Here is a 25,712-nt window from a genome sequence, read left to right as displayed (position 1 = left end):
GACCCTCAATGAAAAGCATAACCCTCATCCTCTCTGATATGTCATATACCATCACTGACAACCTCTAGAACTCACTAATAAATGCCTCCAAATAAATTGTATGTCGCAACTGAGCCAACTCCCTAAAATAAACCTCAAGGTCCTTGTCAAAACGCTCTATCAACCTGTCAGCAAACTCCTGATATGATGTGATCTTATCATGATGGAGAGATGCTAAACCGTGGTAGCACCAATCATGTACAACTCTGGCAAGATGTAGAACAACAAATCTGATTGAATATCCTCGGTCATAAGACGCAAAGTGAGGTAGGTGTTGAGCTTGTGGACCCAAGCTCTAGCAGTCACCCTACCACTCCCATCGAAATGAGCTAGTGTTATCTTACCAGCCACCTATTGAAGCTCAATGTGCCTAGGTGGTTGTTTGTTAGTAGCAAGCCTACCCCTGGAGTGCTCACGTTTCTGTGTTGAATATCTATCAAAACTCAAATTATCCTTCAGTGCCTGAGGAAGAGGAACCCACTCATTAAAATGAGTCAGAACATCATCAACAAAGGAGGTTGCCTTAGAAGTGGTACTAACTGCATCTAGCTCTAGTCTCAGAAAGGTGGGTCTTTGTCGCCTATCCTGACCACCAATATAATTTGTCATTCATCTTGACACGATCAACCCTATGCCTGTTGTCAACCTTGGGCCCCTTATCCACTCGTGACCTATGGGAACTAATTGAAATGTCATTAACTCTCTCTCTACTCCAGTGTTGTGGAAAAACTAACTGCTACAGGGTGTCAGACAACTGTTGTAAACAGTACACCTATCATTTGTTGTTGTGCAGTTGAAATATTCCTAAATGTCTGCATAGCTTTTCTATCAACCTCAACATCTATGGCCCGAAGTCCATTTTACTAGAAACACGAGGACTACCAGTTGAACCAAATTGAATCTCAGGCTTTCCTTCCTTGGGAGGAGAATTATGTCCCCAATGGGTATAGTGCATACCTGGCACAAACCTTCGATCACCATCCATATCTCAAAATGCGGAACCAAACAATATAATCAACTTCTAAACAAACTGAGCCCAATTACTATAGGCTGGCAGGAAATTGCTTTGATACCACTATAAAGAACCATGCTAATCCCTACTCTGAAATGCTGAAGCTAAACTGATTTTTGGTGTTATTGATTTTTTTGAGTTTTTGGAATATATGTTTTTTGGTATTTTGAATATTGATAGTTTGCCTCTATAAGATTATTGAAAAATAAACATCCAACTTCAACACAGGAATTTAAGTTTGATTGCTCAATTGCATATAAATAACAAACATATTGGATAAAGTAAAACCTGGATGTAACTGCAGCACACAACCCAACAATTCCACATAAAACATTAAACACGTGTGCCTGGAAATTGATGAACTAGCATATTACAAATTGTAGGAACACAGGAATGCAATAGCTGCTTGTCACAATGATTGCCACACCCTCCAAGTATTAAAATGCTGATCCCAAATTGAAACATAGGTCACATACATGAAATTGCAGTCCCTTCATTATTGATGTTGGGCAGTAATGGAATACGTGGGTCAAGGAATTGGCTATGAACCCCTGAGTTGCAGCCCTCACGAGCATGAAATGGTAGCGTCCAACCTCTAGCACTTCCGATTTTGCACTTCAAAGCCCCACATGAAATACCAATCAATCTCTGATCATTAGTAGCTTAAAATCGCACTTCCCAGGACAACTTCAGAATTGCATTTGATTTCAATAAATAATTTATCAACCAACCCTTACACAATATCCAAAATCCGGCTCTCCGTAGACATAGTAATAACAGTAGGAGGAAATAGAAAATTATATACCTCAGCGTAATTTGCATACAACGATATCAGAATTCGGTGAATTTCTCTCTAACCCTCAACGAGTTGCTCAATGATTTCAATATAATAATTAAGATGATCCCCATTCTCCCAAAAAGCCATGTTTATAATGCAATTTGAACCAATTGGCTTCACCCACACATCATTCATTTAAAAGCAACGTTTATAATATAAAGTCTTGACACTTTATAATATAAAGCACAATAATAATTAAGTGTACATTAAATATTTATTAAGTAAATATGACTTCATCAAAAATCCATTGTCAGATCAAGTACCCAATTGCTGGACGATCACCCAACCTAAACTGCTCAATCAAAAATAGCAACTGGCTGAAAGTGACTTACTAAAAATAGTAAGTCCAAAAATAGAAACTTTTTGACAAGGACCCTCGAATCCAAACGTCAGCTCATGAGGGTTGCAATGATGAGCTAACAAAACCATACTCCAAAGACCTACTAAATCGGGGACATTACAACACTATTTATTGGCGATCTCATTTACATTCTACATGAACCACATGGTGCTAATGTACTTGGTAAATAAACCTATCATCCAAGGAAGGCTTAATAGGTGTAAACACTTGCTGTAGGAATTCACAATCACGATCATTGTACGACCAACGAAGAGCTACATGATCACAGACTAGCCGTTGTGGATTAAATCCAAGGATCTACTAGAATGGGTTTAATTGGGACTTTCTAAATGCCCACTTGTTTCACATTGTAGTATTGCTAGTGTGGTACACAAGCATCAGAGAGTATCTCTCAACATCACAAGCTCCCAAGGAACATGTAGCCAATAGAAAGGAGTAAGCTTGTCCTCATGAACAGAACATTTTAGCTGATAAATGAGCTAGTATACAAAATGGGACCTGACTAGGTGCTACAAAAAATTTTCAAGGATGAGGAACTTGAGTGTTTTGAGGGAAGCACATGACGGTCCAATAGGTGGAGACAACGGCACAAAAGATGTTGCTTGTAGGCTTGTGGTGGCCGACTTTGTGAAATGAACCCAAAGATTGGGTCATAGGTTCTGATACAAACCAGAGGGTCAAAAAACCATTGAAGAGAGACTCCATGCCTCTAAATCTCTCAGATGCCTAGGAATTATTTGAACAGTGGGGGTTAGAAGTTGTTGTACCACTTACGATCGATCGTGTGTGGAGATGTAGGTACATTGTAGTGGCAATAGAATATTGAACGAAGTAGGTAGAAGCATAGGCTTTACCTCTTAACTTGGTGTTGAGTACGGCAAAAATTTTCTATGAACATTACACAATATAGTATCCCTATTGAAGTAATGAGTGATCAAATAGGACATTTTGCGAATCACATCATTAGTTTGTTAACCATGGAGTCTAAAAAACTTCATTCATTGTCTAGCCCCTATTGTCCCAAAGCCATCAAGCAAGCTAAAGGCACAAACAAGATTTAAGTGTCCATGATCTATAAGTCATGCAGAGTGGAACAAGAGGACTAGGATGAGAAATTTCCTTCTTTATTGTGTGCCTATCGCATGACCTACAAAGTGACCATTGGCCAGACACCATTCTAATGAGTGCATGGCTAGGAAGAGGGCTAGGATGTACACTCTAAACAAGCTTTATGAGCTAGGAATGATGACATAGTTGGCTACAAAAGTAGCCCAAATATAGAAGAAAGTGTGGCATGATAAGCATTTGAGACAAATGAGATTTACACTGTTACCATTGGCGTTGAAGTACAATGGGCGGAATGAAATAAAGTTGAGAAAATTTAAAGTCCAAGAAGTTGCAGAAAACAGATGATAAATTGTGGATGTAGGATAGGCAAGAGGTTTGAACTTAGTGAATGGGTCCAAGTTGAAGCCGTATCATGAATGACAACAGAGAGCACCCAATTTAGCTAGAAAGGCCTATCAGCAGGTTAATGTATTAATATATAATTTTGTTATAAAGTTGGAGAAATGGCTTTACGGAAGTCATTGTGCGGTGGGTCACTGTATGGGTGTCTATCGTGCAGTGTTAGCAAGGAAAAAAATCTGCCGTAGGGAGTGTGAAGTGGCCCTATGGCAATAGTATTAAGGCCTACGAGAAGAGAACAATAATGATATGGTGATATTAAAAACATAAAAATTTTGCCATTTCGTACAACAAGAGCCTATGGGAAATAAAATAGAGGGCCATACGATGTAAGAAAGGAGACAAGAAAAGGATCATCGAATGCAAGTTCCTATAATAGAAGGCAAGTTGTGTTATGGTGGAAGGGATTGCCTACAATTGAAAGCAAAAGTGCGCCTGCAGAGATCAAGAGGAGTGTGTATGTTGTAGTCAAACACTACCTACAAAAAATACAAGAAAACCTACAATGTAGTGATAGTGCTTATAGTAGATGATCTTGTGTAATTTGTGGCTCAATGAATTGTTTAAATACCTATAGAGGAAAAGATAAAGCCTATGGGGCATTCGGTGACAGGATAAAACAAGTGGCTATGGAGGTCCATATTGAAGCCAAACATAGCAACCTTCATTGAATACAAGGAAGTGTGACATAGAATTGCAGCTAAGAATAAAAAGCTCACCGTACTTGGTTAATACACAAGGTTAGTAGGCGGACGCATCCATTTTGCATTCATTCCATATGAAAAGCAGCAAAAATTAAAAAAAGAATAAAAGAGCAATATTATTTTGGCATGTAACACAAAGGAATATCAGTGACTTATTAAGGAGTATGCATATTCAATTACACACCATACAGGTACTTGCAAAATAGTTGAAGAAGCTGGCCGCATGACACCTAGAGGAATTTTTCAATGCATGGCAATGTGGGTAAGAAAGAGCATAACCCACCATTGCCCTAACCATTATTTTTCTTATCATTTGCAAAATGACAAAAGAATAGACAATGGATTTTGGAACAACAAAGAAGAAAGATTGGAAGATGTAGTTACAAACACCATCATTGAGTAGTTCTTTTGAAATGAACAAAGATGTAAGAGTGTTTGCTTGAGGTGTGAAGATTGTAGGAAATATAGACATAGAATCAGACAAGAAGAAGTTGAAGCCATAGCTATAGATGCAAGACTAGAAAGATACTATTACAGTACAAAATGTCACTTTTGAAGGGTTAAATGTGTGTTAGTGTAGGAAGTGGTGCTAGTAGAGACCAGAAAATGATATTATGGAACACATCAAACATGTAGAGGTAAATTGGGCAATTTAGGCACTTGTTTTTTGCAAACGAGATATTGAAGAAGTTTTGTGGATGATGATATATTCCTTCAATAGTCATAGCTACACGACTATTTTTGGATATATTGAACACACTCTCACCATCACTTTTCCAATAGTTGACTTCATGAGGGCTTTTGGCATCTTGGGAAGGAAAGGGAGAAAGATTGATACCAAGGCGAAAGAGATGTCTAGAGTGGACATGGAGAAATTAATAAATATGATTTCTAAAGACTTGAACACCCCCTGAGATGGATTTCATAGCCAACACTTCTAGTAGGTGGGAAATAAAGAAGCCTTTTCTTACATCTTGGGAGTAGCGGTGTTTGATTGATGTCATTAAGAGTAGGCTCACGAGTTCTAATTGAGCCTCTAACATTGCGCTCTCATAGATCATCCTAATGAATGGCATTAGAATGGAGTTGTATACTACTAGGCATCCCTATGACTAAGATGTATGAGTTCATGACGCTTCAGCAAAAGATGTTTTGCATGCTACATTATGCTACTCGACTCTTCCTTGGCGTCACATACATGTAGATACAACACAATGTGCACTGTAGTTAAAGCCAGAGGGTAGCATGGCACTTGATGGACCATCTATTCTCTACCGGAGATATTTGGACAAGGGAGGTTTGGAGCCAAGATAGAAGAGAAAGCATTGGGTGGTATCAGAGTTAGAGTCAAGGGAAAATGTCAACAGTGGTCGAGAGGACTTGATGAGAGTTTTGGAACAAGTGGTGGAAGCCTCCAGGTGGTTGGCGGTGATAGTCAAACAATTGATGAAAAGGCAAATACAATACATTCGGCAGTAGATACTGTTATCCTCAATTTTGTATTTGGAAAACTAGGGTAACCCTATGTAAAATTTTGTAGGGTAAATTCTCCAAGGCATTTCCTTAGTTGCTTTTTCTTGGTCTTGTGTTTGGTTTTTGGTTTACTTTTTGTCCTAGATTGATTATATTTTTAATTTGGCTCATTTCAAGGTATCATAGGCCTCAAATAGAGTTGCCTAATAAAGGTATTAAGAAATTAAGCATTCTATAGGTAGGATTTTTCGGCTCGACTCCATATCCTTGTTCAATTAAAATCTCTCATTAATGGGCTTTCTGTTGGCAGAAAGTATGGCATAGAAAGAACAAAAGACATGTTTCCAACAAATTATGCTTAATACTATAATTTAAATCATCATACTAGATCTAGTATGATAAGTTGTGGTAACAAGTAATATGTTGTGTGTAGGCTCAAGGCTAGCAAGAAATTGTGAGGCCAAGTTATCCTAAAAGAACATACGTGGTAGAAGACAAATTTTGTTAAAAAAAGAATTCTTTTGTTCTGTAATGATATGTATTTCTGTTTAAATAGAAATAAACAATCACTGCCCGAAGCTGACAGGAAGATGTTGGGTGGTGTCAAAGACTCATAGAAAATTCAATGTTTTTTTGCAGCACAACATTGACTGTTACTAAACACCTGATTAGACGTACCTACTATTATTATAACATTTATCTACAGGAAAGGGCAAGATGCAGAATTTGCTACTTTTTGTAAGGTCAATGCAGAATATACATGAAAAAATTGGAACCTTTAACTCTATAGAGAACAAAAAAATTAATTCAAACTTGCATATAAGAGATTTAATGTGTTTGAAATATTTAAGTATTATACATTTGTTTGTCATTTATTGTAAACATTTACCCTTTTACCAGATAAATGTGTTGATGAAATTCAGAAAGTAAATACATGGTTGTTTTACTGAATATCTACCACTGTACGATTAATACATTTTCCTTTGGTTGTTCCTTGAAATTTCTATAATAAGATTCTATTATAAGAGTTTGAAGACATACAAAGAAAGAAACTAAATCTCTGTATTTTGATGGAAATTGCAGAAAGTTAAGGACAGTTGGCGCATTGTGAATCATAGAGATATTATTCCCACAGTACCAAGGCTTATGGGTTATTGTCATGTGGATAAAGCAGTATATTTTGCTGCTCAAGATTTGCATGATGCAAGTGTATGTTTTCTTATCGTAATTTATTTGTGACATATTATGTTCCTTGGTGTTCCTTTATGTTTCTTTGGTCCTTTTCTCTTAATTTAAATCATAATGTTGCAGTGGATATACAATTGTGGCCTAATCTTTTAGAAAGGACACAAATGAGTCTTGGACTTAATTTCAGCAAACCAAATCATCTTTAGTAGTTCACCACTTTTTGAATGGCAACTGACAACTTTTTGTTTGCATGTGCACAAGTTCTTCTAAAAAGAAGATGCAAATATACATGCACAACTTTATTTGAAATTCAAAATGTTAAAATTATCTGAATTAATCCTTGGAAAAAGTTTGAAATTTCTAACCTGAATTGGGGAGGTTAGAAGCAAGAACAACACAATGTTGCACATCCTAATAGTTTTGGCCTAAACTAGGATAAGTATAGATGGACTTCTAAATTGAGCAGATTTCTAAGCTCCATTATTAAAGCTTGTTCTTGAACTTTACAAAAGATTTATAATTTTCAATCTTTTCTATAGAATGGTAGTACATACAATAGGAATTCACCATAAACTATGCACAATGTCTAGAGAATATTGTTAACTACTGATTTTTATTCTTTGTTCTTATGTTCTTGATTCTTGACCATACTATGTGTTAAGGCTGAGAGATGTTGTCGGTAAGTTCTATATTGTAGCCAAGAGGTAGAATTGTATCCAAAAGTGTGCGTGACGGTTGAGTCACCCCTTCGGGAAAGTATATGTACACCATTCAGAAGGGACTTTGGATGATAACCAGATCATTGGAATGAGCATAATCATATTGTAAGCATTGGAGTGCATATTGTGTATATGAATAAAGTATCTGTTTAGTGTTATATTTTTCTATACTACATGCAATTAGTATCCTTTTACCTTGTATAGTAAACATTTGGCGCCGTTGCTAGTTGAACTTGGAATGAAGGAAGTGTTATGAAGATTAATGCCGAATCTGCTTAACAAGGATAGGAATAAGATAAAAGATAAGAATGAAATACGCACAGCACAAGAAGTTTTAATATTAGCACAACAGGCAAAGCGCAGACAGAAGCTTGAGCAAATACCGATGGACACCGAGGGAGTGGAGAGCATAGACAGAGGGAGTGCATTCACCTAGCATACCGAGGAGTACCAAGGAATTGCTAGAAGAGCCTCAACAGCGATTGAATTTGGTGGAAGGGACAAGGGAGGAGTTCCTTAACTTGTATATGTCGAGGGTAGAGAATCCGAACAAAAGGGAAGTAACTCACACAGCTCGAAGTGCCGAATGAGCACGAGCATTGTAATGTCCCCGTTTTGGAGGTAATTTGTTTTAATTAATTTAATTAATTAAGTTGTCCAAAATAATGAATATTTTATGAGGATGACTAATTAATTATTTTAATTAAATAAATAAGTGGTATTAAGTTAATTATTTATAAAGTTATCAAATAAATAAATATAAAAAGATAACTTTATATTTAATTAATTTAATAAAGTGACTTGAATTATAAAATATCTTATAAAGTCACTTAATAAATAAAATAAAATAATGTTCTAGAAGTTTCTGGAGAAAGTGGAGAAAAAAGAATAAATAGGCATCCTGGGCTTCATTCTCACCATCTAGATTTGTTATTGTTGATGTTGATGTTTGATGGTTGTGGAGCCTAGAGTTTCTGCAGTTGTCCTTAACCATTGAGAACAAAAACTCTCAATTGGTGAGCAATTTTAAAGGTGTGAAATATCATTTGAATTATTGCAAAGTTGAGGAAGTTGCTTCAGACTTTCTACTTGTACTTCAAAGAAAAATTTTATGGCCCTTGGCCAAATTTTGGTGGTATCGATTTGAGGAAATCTATTGCAGATTTTGGAGACTTTTTGGAGGTTTGGAATTTCATTATTGGGTTGATTTCATTTATTGCACATTGCTGCTATAGTTACCAGTCTTTTTCAGATTTTAATGGAGGACAATTTTGCATATCATACTTATATTTTTGCTTGTATGGCCTCATTCGGGTATTGTTTCTTTGTGGGTATTTGAGCATTCATCTTGGGAGAGCTTGGCAATTGTTTTGGCATATTTTGGAGTGGCTATTAGGTTGCTGGTAAATAATTTCAGTGCTCTGATATACTATAGGAAGGGCACCATTGGCAAGACTTTTTGGTTCATAGCTCATCATTGAAGCATCCTATGGTTTTGGGTATTGTTGCATTCAATTACTAATGCCAAAACAATCATTTCAAGGACAAATTTGAGGAGCCTAGAGTCTACAGTTATTTATCTAAAGTATTGCCAGGCAAGAATAGGGGCGACACTTCAAGGGAGTCGATTTCTTCATTTGGAGGGGTCTTCGTCATCAACAAGTGTTACAATCAAGTCTTCAGCTCTTCTACAATTTGTGTACCAAGTTTCTCAATTCAATTGTTGCATATATTTTGCATTTTAGATTTCATACTAAGGTTGCATTTGTATTCAGAAAATTACATAGTTTGCATATGTTGTAATGCCAAGAGTCTTGGCCATTTCATACTAGCATTGTAGTTGACATTATATGTGCAATAAATGAGACATAAGTTGCTAGTCTGATATAGTTGTAATTGAATATGTTTTTATCATTCATGATCAGCTTATTAGTTTGCATGCCAATTGTTTGACAAAATGTCAATTGGCAGTAAGTTCTCTTTTTGACATAAATAATGTTATAATTTTGCATACCAAGTGTTTGTATTAATGCCACTTGGCTATAAGTGCATTAATGCCAACTTAGGTTGCACCTATAAAGTGTTTTTCATAGTTACTACTTGCTGTAGTTGCATATTGCAAGTAGTTCCAGTCACATATATACATTGAATATTGTCAAAATAAGTTGCACATTTATGTTAGGTCATTGTTTAGTCAATTTTGAGTCCTCTTGCAAGCATTCTCATTGATGTCAATTGAAGAAAAGAGTCATTAAAGAAAATTGAAATGTTATATCAGTCATATGACCCTTGTATGTGAAGTGTTTGACAAAATTTTCAAGGCCAAAAATCAAAAGTTTTCAATTAGATTTGAGCAGGGTCATTACAAGCGTGGAGTGAACTCTTCGTTCTCGACACACCTGATGAATGGATACAGGCAAAGAATCGAACAACTTCACTTGAGGAAGATCTTTTCTCACTAGGTAATGCGGTTGTTGGAAGTAGGATAGTTGTCCAAAGCAACGCGGTTGTACAGAACAACGTGAGTGCTTAGAATAGTGCGGGTACACAAGTACCACAGAATCAAAAGAAAGTAGCAATGGTAGGACCAAAGAAGAAATTGCCAAAGTTTAATGGTCACGGGACAGGAGATCCGATCAGACATTGCAAGACGTGTTAAACAATATGTATAGCAAATGGTGTAACGGACGAGGATGATTGGGTCCAACAATTTCCAGCCACCTTGCGGGGTGTGATAATTGATTGGTTTGCAGATGCCAATCCTCATAAATTAACTACAGGGGCAGACGTTATGAAGTTCATAGAAGAGTTCTGACTGCTAAGGGATGATAAGGAAATTGTAGCAGAAATATACAACACAAAGTAAGGAAAGAATGAAATGATCCATGTCTATGCAAGAAGGCTAAAAGAACTGGTGGGGAAGATGGAGAGCCCACTGGCTGATGGATTAAAGAAACGATGGTTTGTTGAGGGGCTATGGCCGGCTTCGAAGAAGAAAATGAAGATTGTACCTCCAGCATCATACGCAGATGCGTATAATCAAGCAATGGACCTGGAGAGTGAGCAAAAAGCAAGCAAGAAGAAGAAGCACAAATTGTTGGACTTAAACAATTCATCATTTAAAAGTAGTAGCAGCGACAAGGAATCAAGTAAGAAAGTTTGAGCGTTGCAGAAGGATATGCTACGAATGATGAAGGAATTTAAAAATGTAAAAAAGAATACTGACTCAGTGAAGGGGGATTGTGGTGTACGGATTGTGAGGAGGGCCACATAAAGGGCTCCTGCCCAGAAAAACAATTTTGTGATATCTGCCAGATTGCGGGACATTCTACAAAGGAATGCCCATTCAATATGAACTAAGTGGGACACCAACAAGTGTTACTGATGCAAGAAGTGTCCACCGGAACGAGCATGAACAATGATGCAACCTCAAGAGGATATTGCAACAATAATCGACACAGAAGGGGCGGTAATAATAATAACAATAATAATAATGGAGACCAGAGTCGGATATAGTATGACTTGAGTGGATAGTCAATGATACAATGTCGTGCGTGCAACCTCTAGGGGTACTTTGCCAGAGATTGCACCATGAAGGAAATGCTGCAGTTGTTATGCAGATGGTGTGGTCTAGGAGACCACGAAGATTCGAAATGCCCAAAGTAGGGAGTGAACTTGTTAAGCATCGAAACAGGTGATGAGGAAACACTAGCCATTATGCATGAGCAAGCAAAGAAAGCAAAGTACCTTGATGTAGAGGAAGAAAAGAGGAGCTTGCAGCAAGGATGAACAGAGTTGAAAAAACAAATGGAAATGGAAAAGATACAAACAAAGGACACTGTTGACACCTCAAAGAGGAACTTGGCCGAACAAAACATGGTAAAGCAAGTAATACAAATGAAAGTTCCTATAAAATTAAATGACCTTACAGTGCCTCAGTTGCGGATGGCGATACTGAACATGACACCACTTTCGAAAGCAACGATAGAGACAGGAAAGGATGGCAACGGAACAATTGCAACAGACCTAATGCTACTGGCACTCACAATTGGAAGACATCCAATAGGGGTAGAGATGGGTATGCTGGGAACTATTCTTACGAACACAATTATGGACAAAGGGTCAAGCATGAATGTGTTACCAGAGGATATATGAAAAAAGTTGGGACAACCTATGTTGTGGCCACCTACATTTCAGTTATTGCAGATTAGCACGAAATCAAGCCATTGGGAACCCTAATAGCCCAGCCCATAACTATTGGCACACAATCTTTTTTGTTGGATTTTGTGATCATACCGTTAAAAAGAATAGGGTATGACATGATCCTTGGATAGAGTTGACTGGTACAGGCAAAGGTGAAACATGATTGGAAATGAAATACCTTGTCCATGGAATGTGAAGGCCGAAGATTTGTAATCGACTTGCACACACAGATGATAGGTGAGGAGGTAGCGTTGTCGGATTCCGATGGCGAAAGTGGAGGGGATGACGAGGGGAAGAAGATAATGGAACCTGATGAAGAGGGAGTATTGAGACTGGAAGGAGGATCTAATGATGATGACTTGGACTCGGTGAATGGCCTACTCCATTGGTAGATGGAGGACTACAAGCTCTTTCCAAGTTGTAATATGTTGAGGGTCGATAAAGGTAATAAAGGAGAGGAAAATGAATGTCTCAAGGAATACAGAGAATCGAAAGAAGGAAAGACAGTTATGGCTAAAGTTGTAGGAAAGAACATATTGTATGGCTAGTACAAGAAGAACATATTGTACAAACCCTACAAAAGGAAAGAGTCCACTGTATGGTATACGGTGAACGGACTGCACAGAAAGAAAATGTTACACTGCACCACAGATATAGTAGAAAGGTGTCAGCAGCAAGGAAAACACATCGTATGGTCTGCATCGGAAACAAAGAGGAAGGGCTTAATAATAACTTAAGCAGTACAGAATGAAGGTTCCAGAATCAAGAATACAGTTATCGATGGCAAGGAGTGGCAACCAACGGAATTCATGGTACCAAGTTTAAGGATCACAATCGAGAACAAACTGGGAGATATGGAAAGCCTGAGGGAGAGATTGTATAACGTGAATGAATTGGATGAGCGACGACTACAAACACAATGGGCCATAGAAGTTACACAAAATAGGAGTAAGGTATGGCATGACAAGCATTAAAAGTTGAATAAATTTCAACCAAGCAAGTTAGCTTTAAAGTATAATGGGTGGAATGAGATCAAACCAGGAAAGTTCAAAGTAAGGTGGGTAAGACCGTACAAAATCTGCGAAGCCGACGATAATGGAGCAATTAAATTACGGACGCTCGACAACAAGCAAGTGCCTAATGCAGTCAATGTTTCAAAATTGAAAATCTACCATGAAAGAAATAATGCACCTGCTCTACAAACAAACAACTGAGGGACAGTATAAAAAAAATATATTAATGTATATATGTAAGATCAGTAAATGTAGATAATACATGAAGTTGAGCATGTACCTGAGTATGTGGTTCCACCATACCCCAGCACCTCGAGTGGCATACCTACAAACACCTACACGAGAAGCAATTCCAGAGGAAGACCCTTTACAAGCATAGGTGGAGGAGCCGACATAGGATGAGGGACTACCACATAGCACTGTTGAGCGGATGGCGAAAGCAATAGAGAGCACTGTGGGTGTGTAGCAATAGCATCCAATAGTGCCAAAGACAGTGATGAGAGAGGCATTCTTCACTAATATAGTAGCTCTAGCGACTCGGACTCGCCATGTAGTGGCTTCTACAGAGATACAGGTGTTGGACTCAATAGTAAAGGAGTTGGATAGAGTAGTATCCTTCATGAAATTAGGATGCCTGACTGCCTTTATAGTCTGTTTTAAAGAATGGGGATGGCTGAGTGTGGAGACTACAGAGATGCGACAAGATTGGGCCACGACGAGAAGTCCTGGTATGGAGAGCTGAGTAGAGGCTTTGACTCAGGAGATAGTGGAGATATATAAGAAGGTATATTACACCCTTTGGAGGAGCCAAGAAAATCATGTAGGAGTGGAGAGGGCTTGGGAGGAGTTAGTTGCTAGGCTTATCATGGAGAGGGCAACCTAGGAATCCAAGAGGGCAGCCTTGTTAGCCAGATAGAGTTGGCTACAAAAATTGGCAACAGAGAACAAATAGCTAGCAGCAAAGAAGGAATGAGTAGCGGACGAGAAGGAGAGAGAGCTGGGAGAGATTGCTAGGATGATGCAGTCAACTTTGGAGCTTTAGATGGAGGCTAAGGCCAAATTGAAAGTTTGGAAGGAGCAAGTGTACAAGCTACAGACAAAGCTGAATGAACTGAGAGTGCGGACGGCCACTACGCTAGGGACATATTCCTCTACTTAGTATCTATACATTGATGTAATTAGTTGTTTATTTTGAGTTTTTTTGTATTGTCATCTGGAGACGACTTTACATTTTGGGGGAGATCATGTTGTCGGTAAATTCTATATTGTAGCCGACAGGTAGAATTGTATTCGAAAGGGCGCATGACGGTTGAGTGACCCCTTTGGAAATGTATATGTACACCGTTCGGAAGGGACTTTGGATCATCACTAGATCATTGGAATGAGCATAATCATATTGTAAGCGTTGGAGTGCATATTGTGTATATGAATAAAGTATCTATTTTGTGTTATATCTTGCTATACTACATGTGATAATTGTTCTCTTACCCTGTATGGTAAACAAGAGAGAATCCTAGCACAAGCAACAAATAAGTGTTGATTTGTATATACTATATTCAACCTTATGGAAGGGCAATCAAATTTATAAACAAGAAATAATATAAACAAGAGATGTTGATGCTACCAAGAAACTTCCAGAAAAATTAGTTATGATGTTTGAGGGGTCAAACAATGGAATTTTTAGAAAACTGTCCTATCATTTGCTATGTGAGTCTTGTGACTTTTGTGACAAGAATGCTCTAATATGTTTGCCTCTGCATCTGGATTTATTGCAAGATCTATAATGAGTAGTGAGCAAGAAGGTTATGAAACATTTCGATAAGGTTTAGCAACTTCCAAGCATTGGAACTTCGATGGACTGGTTCATTGCTTGGCATGAGTGTTTTTTCAAATGATAACAGGATAATGTCTATGAGATTGATTGCAAGCGTCCAGTGAAGGGTGGTTAGTTGAGTCAAATGGATGAACTTCGTCTCTATAGTGTATGAAGGTGCTAACAATTAGATTGTGTCCAACTTCATAAAACTTTACCATTGTTGCAAGCTTCAAATCTGGGAGTGGATATGAAATATTTAGTACTAAGATTTGAACAATTTGGTGTAATTATTTTATCTAAAAATTTGTTCTAATAGGGACCTTTTAGGAAATAAAAGCCCACTTATATTTGGTTGTAAGACCAATAGTTATATATGAAAAGTAAGAAACGTGGGGTACTTGAAGAATGCATACAAATGATAAAAAGGGAAACCACATTGTGAACATTGGCACTTTTTCATTAATAAAATTTTCATCTTGTTTCTAGCACAATCTTTTGTAATGTCCCTTCTAATTTAGCCTAGTCCTTGAACTCTATTCTTAGTGATGTACTCTAAAATTGTAAGCAACTTGTTTTCTTCAACGACTTGTGTGGCAATCTGTTATATTGTGTAGATGCTTGTATGTGATATGATAGATGTATCTGACACTAATATCCTTAATTCAATGGAAGAATTAATTAATGCAAAAGTTTGATCAAACTGCTGTAGATTGTATTATTAAACTATATTCAGAATATGAGTATTTGTTCTCAATTCAACGGGTCTATAGAATGATGACCGTAGAGTTGCCTTGGAAGAGACTTCCTTGGCTGACCAATCATAATCAATATATTTGTCTACTTAGTATACTTTGAGATATTCCTCTTCGAGTTACCTTGACTGTCCAATGGTATGGATTTCTTTTCACAGATATTTTGAAATAATTGTGATGTTACAAACATAAATATCCTTCAAAATGTCTATTCGATATCTATATCCCTATCAAGCCTTGGTGATTGTATTGAGTTCTTGGTAACACTTATATGAGTGGTACATTTGGAATATGACCATAGTTGTTACTGTGCACGATTCCTACGGTAGGAATATTTTTGGCTCTGCTCACAATTATCCATGCTTTCATCTCATATTGTCAAACAGTTTCTAGGTGGAATATGTTGACTGAATTATCATTTTTTAGTCTCTCATTCTCCTGGCCAGCTATGTGGATTCTCCAAACGGAATTTTATACAAGATCTGTCCTAGATGTGCCAGCAATATTTGCCACTTCTAAAAGCTATTCTTTTATGTACGTATTATCAACGCTTAAAATTCCTGAAGTTGCATTGAAGTTCAATTAGTTGATGGGTATTGAGTTGTTATTATATTGTCCCATGGATATGTTACGTAGGTGGTCTAGGTATCAGTTTTAAGATTCCCGCAGTTGTAAATCTCTCCTACCAAACACGTCCGATATTGAGATTGCAATAACATGATATCAAGGGTTAGTAATCTGTTACAAGGAAAGTGTTGTCTGATTTCCTTCAACATCAGGTGTTGTTTGTTTGGCTCACTCCTTTCCTGTTGCACATGAGTCTTCTTATTGCTTGGCTGAGATCATACTTCACTGATTCAGTTCTGCCCTTCGTTTTCCTCTTGTACTTGTCTTATCCTTTCTTGGTCTATCAATGGTAGCTATTCTGATCGCAGATGGCTTTATTGTCTATTTTCTCAATGCAGTGTATTTTCTGCTTCTAAGCTCCTTTCTGTATCCCTCCTTTTTCCAATATTTATCCCATCCTTATATATGCGAGAGTGTTAATAGTCGTGGCTATTCATATTATATATTTGATCTTTTAATACAAAATTAATGTATTATTAAACTTCAATGATAATACGAATGTGTATTATATGAATTATTTATATTTAAGTTTTGAATCTTTATATATATATATTGATGATCATATCACTACTTTGTTTATAATTGTTTTTATCATTTATTGTAGTGATATTATTATTTAGTAATAATAATATTAAAACATTATACTCATTAAGTATATTATTTTTATTTTCATCTTCATGTTTTAATTCATTTATATGTCATGATAATAATATCATTTATTTTAATATATTATATCTTTATTGCATTATAATGTTTTCTATAATATTCTTCTATTATCATTATATTGATAATATAATTAATAAGTATTATTATAATTTATTTACTCATTTTTATTATTATTTTGTTATTATTTAATTCTATTGAAGGAAAATAGGGTACATGACAGTCCACCCTTCCTCAAGTTGCTTATCCTCAAGCAATGTGATCCTTCAATGTGAATGGTTGATATGAACCCAATGATCCTGAAATGTCAATACCAACTTGGGGTGAGAAGTGTAATATATTTACAAATATAAATTTATAACATCAAAAGAATATAATAATGAAAATTTCTAAGTGTAAATCAAAGATGAAACTTATTTGGATTGTAATGCAGTACTTGTGATTTCCTCTGTTAGGTGTAGATTTTTTCTTGGATGAGTGAATCTTCAAGTATATAAAATTTTCATCTAAATTTCTTTTTAGAAATTACTACATTTATTTAGAATGTCCTCTTAGTTTCAACGTTCAACATTCATTAAATATCCTTTTGATCCAATCTTGAGAGAATGTTCGTAATCTCAATGCTTGCTAATAATGTCCATGGTGCATTGACACTCACTAGGAACATTCATGCTTTTATCTACTCAAAGATGATGTTTCTGATTCTTGGCAGTCACTAAGAAACCATATACTAGGATATATGAAAACATAAAGCATGCACAAAATATATATAATTAGTGTATGAAGACATGATGCTGACACAAAGTATACACATTAATGCATGAAGACACGATGCATACACATGTTAAAAAAATTTGGTAGATTCTTTCCTCTAATTACCATTTTCATGCTACCGGAATTAGTGGTGACTAGCTCCTAGACAAATAGACCTACATCATATGTTAGTACTCCAAAGCCATGATAAGAATTTTATTCAATCTTGTAAGTCATTAACTTAAAAGATCCTAATTCCTAATTTAAGCCCTTCCTAAGGAGAGACTGTGATCAAATGTTTAGCTCCTAGGGGAGTGCTTCCTAGGGTTCTAATTAATAGAATAGCTCTCCACTAAGCACCATTGTCTCACGATATTTCTCTTTAAGACCTTATGGATAATCAATTTTGATATATCCATCCTGCCTAGGAGGGAGTTGTTCCTCATCCTAGGCCTTATGGATACCCAATCTGGGTGTATCCATCCTTACATATGCATATGATTTTCCTTAATAGTATATATTGTCCTTCAAAGAATATTGGATTCCCTGCCTTACTTCCTTAAGAATATTCATTTATAGAATATTTTTCAAAGTCCTTTAGAGAGGTTATCTCTCTGCCTTAATTCCTTATGCATTATTTTCCGCTTGATAGTGCCTACTTGGAGTAGTCTATTTGTTCTTTCTCTCGATCTCAATAGATTCAATGTTCTAAAAGAATTTATCATCAATTGCAAGAAATCACAAGATTAGTGATTGGCCTTATATATATTGATTGGTGTTCTTGTTGTATCCTTTTCAGTTCCATCTAAACATTGTTGAATTATCGATTCCTCTTACTTGGATCCTTCGCTTGAGTTTGCATTGCTACTCATCTTCTATCTTTTGTATATGCCGACATACATGTTTTGTCTTCTTTGATCTCTTCTTCCACATCTTCTATTTCAGGGAAGTGTCTTGTAACTCCAATTGTAATGAGTTCTTGGATATGGAAGATTGATATGTTTGACTTAATCCCCTTATGATGGCAGAGTTATATATAAATCGTGTTAATGTGTTGATTGATTATTGGCACCACTGATAGTAAATGATTTCTGAATGACAATCTGATAGAATATGTGTTGTCTTCCCTATTTGTAATGTCTCTTTATTTAAATTCCTTTATTTTATTGTTGATAAATTATCGAACCATTAGTTTGAATAGAAGGTTTCTCTACATCACCTTATGTTATACCAGCATGTCAATGCAATGGATTCCTCAAATTAATATGATCTACCCTGTTCATATTGGATCAATTTGACTTCCAATTATATAAATGTTGTCAGGTGTGTCAAATTGAAATGTGTACTTGTTGAGGACATTCTTAGGCTATTGGCGGATGATGTTGAGGTTGTTGTGGATGATTATCTAAGTTGGAAATTCCCTTGTATTCATTAGAAATTACTTTCTTGAAGATCTGACATTGTATGTAATATGTTTATTATTATATCAAATGTTGAGTGTATATCTTTTTTCCATTTACCTCTCCGATGATAATTTTTGTTCTTATATGATGATCATTATTTAAGGTTCACCCTAGAGGATGGCAAGATCATGCTCTGATACCACTGTACTGTCCCTTCTAATTTAACCTAATCCTTGAACTCTATTCTTAGTTATGTATTCTAAAATTGTAAGCAACTTGTTTTTTTCAACGACTTGTGTGGCAATCTATCGTATGGTGTAGATGCTTGTATGTGATATGATGGATGTATCTGACACTAGTATCCTTAATTCAATGAATCTAGTCAATGGAAGAATTAATTAATGCAAAAGTTTGATCAGACGACTGCTGCAGATTGTATTATGAAACTATATTCTGAATATGAGTATTTGTTCTCAATTCAACGGGCCTATAGAATGATGACCATTTAGTTGCCTTGGAAGAGACTTCCTTGGATAACCAATCATAATCAATATATTTGTGTACTTAGTATACTTTGAGATATTCCTCTTCGGGTTATTTTGATTGTCCAATGGTATGGATTTCCTTTCATAGATATTTTGAAATAATTGTGATGTTACACACATAAATATCCTTCAAAATGTCTATTCGATATCTATATCCCTATCAAGCCTTGGCGATTGTATTGAGTTCCTGGTAACGCTTACATGAGTGGTACGTTTGGAATATGACCATAGTTGTTACTGTGCACAATTCCTACGATAGGAATATTTTTGGCTTTTCTCACAATTATCCCTTCTTTTGTCTCATATTGTCATATAGTTTCTAGGTGGAATATGTTGACTGAATTATCATTTTTTAGTCTCTCATTCTCCTGGCTAGCTATGTGGATTCTCTAGTAAACAGAATTTTATACAAGGTCTGTCCTAGATGTGCCAACAATATTTGCCACTTCTAAAAGCTATTCTTTTATGTACATATTATCAATGCTCTAATTCTTGAAGTTGCATTGAAGTTCAACTAGCTGATGGGTACTGAGTTGTTATTATATTGTCCCATGGATATGTTATGTAGGTGGTCTAGATATCAGTTTTAAGATTCCCGTAGTTGTAAATCCCTCCTACCAAACATGTCTGATATGAGATCGCAATAACATGATATCAAGGGTTACTAATCTATTACAAGGAAAGTGTAGTCTGATTTCCTTCAACGTCAAGTGTTGTTTGTCTGGCTCACTCCTTTCCTACTGCACGTGAGTCTTCTTATTGCTTGGATGAAATCATACTTCACTGATTCAGTTCTGCCCTTCGTTTTCCTCTTGTACTTATCTTATCCTTTCTCGGTGTATCGATGGTACCTATTCTGATCGCAAATGGCTTTATTGTCTATTTTCTCAATGCAGTGTATTTTCTACTTCTAAGCTTCTTTCTGTATCCCTCGTTTTTCAAATATTTATCCCATCCTTAATATTCAAGAGTGTTAATAGTCGTGGCTATTCATATTATATATTTGATCTTTTAATACTAAATTAATGTATTATTAAACTTCAATTATAATACAAATGTGCATTATATGAATTATTTATATTTAAGTTTTGAATCTTTATATATATATATTGATGATCATATCACTACCTTGTTTATAATTGTTTTTATCATTTATTGTAGTGATATTATTATTTAGTAATAATAATATTGAAACATTATCCTCATTAAGTATATTTTTTAAATTTTTATCTTCATTTTTTAATTCATTTATATGTCATGATAATAATATCATTTATTTTAATATATTATATCTTTATTGCATTATAATGTTTTCTATAATATTCTTCTATTATCATTATATTGATAATATAATTAATAAGTATTATTATAATCTATTTACTCATTTTTATTAATGTTTTGTTATTATTTAATTCTATTGAAGGAAAATAGGGTACATGACAATCCACACTTCCTCAAGTTGCTTATCTTCAAGCAATGTGATCGTTCAGTGTGAATGGTTGATATGAACCCAATGATCCTGAAATGTCAACAACATGGGGTGAGATGTGTAATATATTTACAAATTTAAATTTTTTAAATCAAAAGACTATAATAATGAAAATTCCTAAGAGTAAATCAAAGATGAAACTTATTTGGATCGTAATGTAGTACTTGTGATTTCCTCTGTTAGGTGTAGATTTTTTCTTGGATGAGTGAATCTTCAAGTATATAAAATCTTCATCGAAGTTTCTTTCTAGGAATTACTACATTTATTTAGAATGTCCTCTTAGTTTCAACATTCAACATTCATTAAATATCCTCTTGATCCAATCTTGACAGAATGTTCGTAATCCCAGCGCTTGCTAATAATGTCCATGGTGCATTGAGACTCACTAAGAACATTCATGCGTTAAATACTCAAAGATGATGTCTCTGATTCTTGGCACTCACTAAGAAATTGTATAATAGGATATATGAAAACATAAAGCATGCACAAAATATATATAGTTAGTGTATGAAGACATGATGCTGAAACAAAGTATACACATTAATGCATGAAGACACGATGCATACGCATGTTTAAAAACTTTGGTAGGTTCCTTCCTCTAAGTACCATTTTCATGCTACTGGAATTAGTAGTGACTAGCTCCTAGACAAATAGACCTGCATCATATGTTAGTACTCCAAAGCCATGATAAGAATTTTATTCAATCTTGTGAGTCATTAACTTAAAAGATCCTAATTCCCAATTTAAGCCCTTCTTAAGGAGAGACTATGATCAAATGCTTAGCTCCTAGGGGAGTGCTTCTTGGGGCTCTAATTAATAGAATAGCTCTCCACTAAGCACCATCTTCTCACGATATTTCTCTTTAAGACCTTATGGATAATCAATTTTGATATATCCATCCTTCCTAGGAGGGAGTTGTTCCTCATCCTAGGCCTTATGGATACCCACTCTGGGTGTATCCATCCTTACATATGCATATAATTTTCCTTAACAGTATATATTGTCCTTCAAAGAATACTGGATTCCCTGCCTTACTTCCTTAAGAATATTCATTTATAGAATATCTTTCGAAGTTCTTCAGAGAGGTTATCTCTCCGCCTTAATTCCTTATGCATTATTTTCCACTTGATAGTGGCTACTTGGAGTAGTCTATTTCTTCTTTCTCTCGATCTGAATAGATTTAATGTTCTGAAAGAATTTATCATTAATTGTAAGAAATCACAAGATTAGTGATTGGCCTTATATATATTGACTGGTGGTCTTCTTGTGTCCTTTTTAGTTCCATCTATAAACATTGTTGAATTATCAATTCCTCTTACTTGGATCCTTTGCCTGACTTTGCATTGCTACTCATGTTCTATCTTTTGTATATGCTGACATACATGTTATGTCTTCTTTGATCTCTACTTCCACATCTTCTATTTCAGGGAAGTGTTCTTGTAACTCCAATTGTAATGAGTTCTTGGATATGGAAGATTGATATGTTTGACTTAATCCCCTTATGATGGCAGAGTTATATATAACTCATGTTGATTTGTTGATTGATTATAGGCCACCACTGATAGTAAATGATTTGTGAATGACAATCTGATATAATATGTTGTCTTCCCTGTTTGTAATGTCGCTTTATTTAAATTCCTTTATTTTATTGTTTATAAATTATCAAACCATTACTTTGAATAGAAGGTTTCTCTACATCACATTAGGTTATACCGGCATGTCAATGCAATGGATTCCTCAAATTAATATGATCTACCCTGTTCATATTGGATTGATCCAACTTCCAATTATATAAATGTTGTCAGGTGTGCTGAACTAAAATGTGTAGTCGCTGAGGACATTCTTAGGCTATTGGCGGAAGATGTGAGGTTGTTGTGGATGATTATCTAAGTTGGAAATTCCCTTTTATTCATTAGAAATTACTTTCTTGAAGATTTGACATTGTATGTAATATGTTTATTATTATATCAAATGTTGAGTGTATATCTTTTTTCCATTTTCCTCTCCGATGATAATTTTTGTTCTTATATAATGATCATTATTTAAGGTTCACCCTAGAGGATGGCAAGATCATGCTCTAATACCACTGTACTGTCCCTTCTAATTTAACCTAATCCTTGAACTCTATTCTTAGTGATGTATTCTAAAATTGTAAGCAACTTGTATTTTTCAACGACTTGTGTGGCAATCTGTCATATGGTGTAGAGGCTTGTGTGTGATATGATGGATGTATATGACACTAGCATCCTTAATTCAATGAATCCAATCAATGGAAGAATTAATTAATGCAAAAGTTTGTTTAGACAACTGCCGCAGATTGTATTATTAAACTATATTCTGAATATGAGTATCTGTTCTCAATTCAACAGGTCTATAGAATGATGATCATTTAGTTGCCCTGGAAGAGACTTCCTTGGATAACCAATCATAATCAATATATTTGTGTACTTAGTATACTCTGAGATATTCCTCTTCGGGTTACTTTGACTGTCCAGTGGTATGGATTTCCTTTCCCAGATATTTTGAAATAATTGTGATGTTACACACATAAATATCCTTCAAAATGTCTATTCAATATCTATATCCCTATCAAGCCTTGGCAATTGTATTGAGTTCTTGGTAATACTTATATGAGTGGTACATTTGGAATATGACCATAGTTGTTACTAACTTACTGTACATGATTCCTACGGTAGGAATATTTTTGGCTCTTCTCACAATTATCCCTTCTTTCGTCTCATATTGTCATACAGTTTCTAGGTGGAATATGTTGACTGAACTATCATTTCTTAGTCTCTCATTCTCTTGGCCAGCTATGTGCATTCTCCAATAAACAGAATTTTATATAAGATCTGTCCTTGATGTGTGTCATGTCCCCAATTTCTGCCCTTCCTTAGTGACAACATTTCTAGAAGGGTTGATCTATTATCTGGTTCCCTTAGGCCAACAGAGCATAGAGGGAACCAACCCAGGGGCTTTGAGAGTCATGCATGAGCTTCCCAAGTAGTTTGGAGCAGTAGAAAATAGTTTCCTACAATTTAGGAGGGATTCCTAATTTGTAGGGATTGACTAGGAGTGGTCTAGGAAGCATTTGGAGACCTCGGCGAACGTTTTGGAAACTTAGAGTGCATCTCCTATTTTTTAGGAGGAACTCCCAATTCAGTGACAGTTCTCTCAGAGGTGCACACAGTAGGGGAGAGTCATTGGGACTCAATTTTGGTTGATTGGAGTTGTCTCCTTTTTAGGAGCGTCCCTAGATTTTAGGGATGGACTGCCAGTTGACCCATCTTGTTCAGCATTAGTCACAGACAGGTGACAAGGTTAGATTCATGTTTGATTGGTCATTTTGGATCTTTTGGGACCATTTGGGAAATATTTTAATAAATTTAAATATTTCCTAAGTTGGTGATTAAATAAATTAAATAAGGTTAAGTTTTAGCCATTTTGGAGTAATAAGGGGTTTTTTGGCCTCATCTGAATGCGCAAGCTCGTTGGAAAGGTCTCAAAATTCTCTAAATCTTTCTCTTTGGTCTCAAGGCATTTCAATGAATGGAATTCTATCTATGAGAAAAAAGGTCATTTTTTAGTAACATGACCACTTTAAAATAAGAAATTATAACATTTTCACTATGCAACACCACTTGGAGACACTTAGGGTTTGATTTGCAATTGAGAGGGGGTTATAAGGAGATGGAAGCTTCATTCTAAGATTATCTTTTGCATATTGAAAAACTTGTTTTTGTGAATTGGCTCTGAGAGAGCAATTCTTCATCTGGGATGCAAACCCCAGGTTTTGGATTGGCTGGGACATAGCCCTCAGCAGTTATTGGCATTGGATTCTTCAGACAGTGTGTATTGCTATCAGGGATAGAGTACGCCATTCTTTATTGTGGATTCAAATTGCAGATTTATGGTTTCAGCATCGCAGATTGATTCTTTCAACTAGGACGTGATTCCTTGTAGTCTTAGGGCTGCCATTTGCAGCAGTTTGGCATCATTGTTAGATGTAAGCTCCTTGGAACTGCATTGAATATATTATTTGGCTTTATAAATCAGAAATCTACCTGGTACGATTTATAGCAATTCTGATTTGGCTCTATGCTCTTATTTATTTTCAGTCTCCTCTCATGTTTATTGTTCATTATTCATTACTATTGTGAAAACTATCCAAAAACACAAAACAAAAAACAAAACTTTCTGCAACTTCTGTCTATTCTCAAAGACCATCAAAGAAATCACAGGAAAATATAGTTTATTAATTTAAAAACTACAGCAGATCAGCAAGGGCATCCATCAGGGATCTTTCAGTGGTATCAGAGCCTACATCCTGCCAGCCTGTAGGGTTTGTCAGAAATTGTCACAACAGATTTTTGCATCTGGGTATTGGATAAAAAGTTTTGATAATTCATTTTAGCATCTGGGTACTAGCTTAAAAGTTTTGATAATTCATTTTGGCATTTTGGTATTGGATAAAAGGTTTTGATAATTCATATTAGCAGTACAGGGTTGATTTTTGCTCTGGCATGTTAGTTTCAATTGGTTAGCGTGGTAGTTCATTATGGCAAAATTGTTAAGAGATATAACCCTATGGAAAGAATGGGAACAGTGACAACAAAAATTCAAGCTTCAATTGCAGCAGTTCAATGA

General features: G+C 35.7%; 1 protein-coding gene across 3 annotated transcripts in view; it reads left to right on the top strand.

The window, feature by feature from the left end:
• LOC149554544 (putative triglyceride lipase) overlaps positions 1 to 25,712 on the top strand; it is a 329,392-nt gene that overhangs the window by 252,277 nt on the left and 51,403 nt on the right. For all 3 annotated transcript variants that reach the window (XR_016364383.1, XM_089828589.1, XM_089828587.1), the window contains exon 15: positions 6,978 to 7,103. Coding sequence is in view for 2 of the 3 variants with exons in the window: in XM_089828589.1 (XP_089684715.1) it covers positions 6,978 to 7,103 (126 nt within the window). In the remaining variant the exon portion in view is untranslated. The remainder of the gene's footprint in view (positions 1 to 6,977; positions 7,104 to 25,712) is intronic.

This window comes from Cupressus sempervirens, chromosome 5 (genome assembly GCF_028749045.1).
Source record: "Cupressus sempervirens isolate cs-2001-9-10 chromosome 5, ASM2874904v1, whole genome shotgun sequence".
Lineage (NCBI taxonomy): Eukaryota > Viridiplantae > Streptophyta > Pinopsida > Cupressales > Cupressaceae > Cupressus > Cupressus sempervirens.
This window is presented reverse-complemented; position numbering and strand designations above follow the sequence as displayed.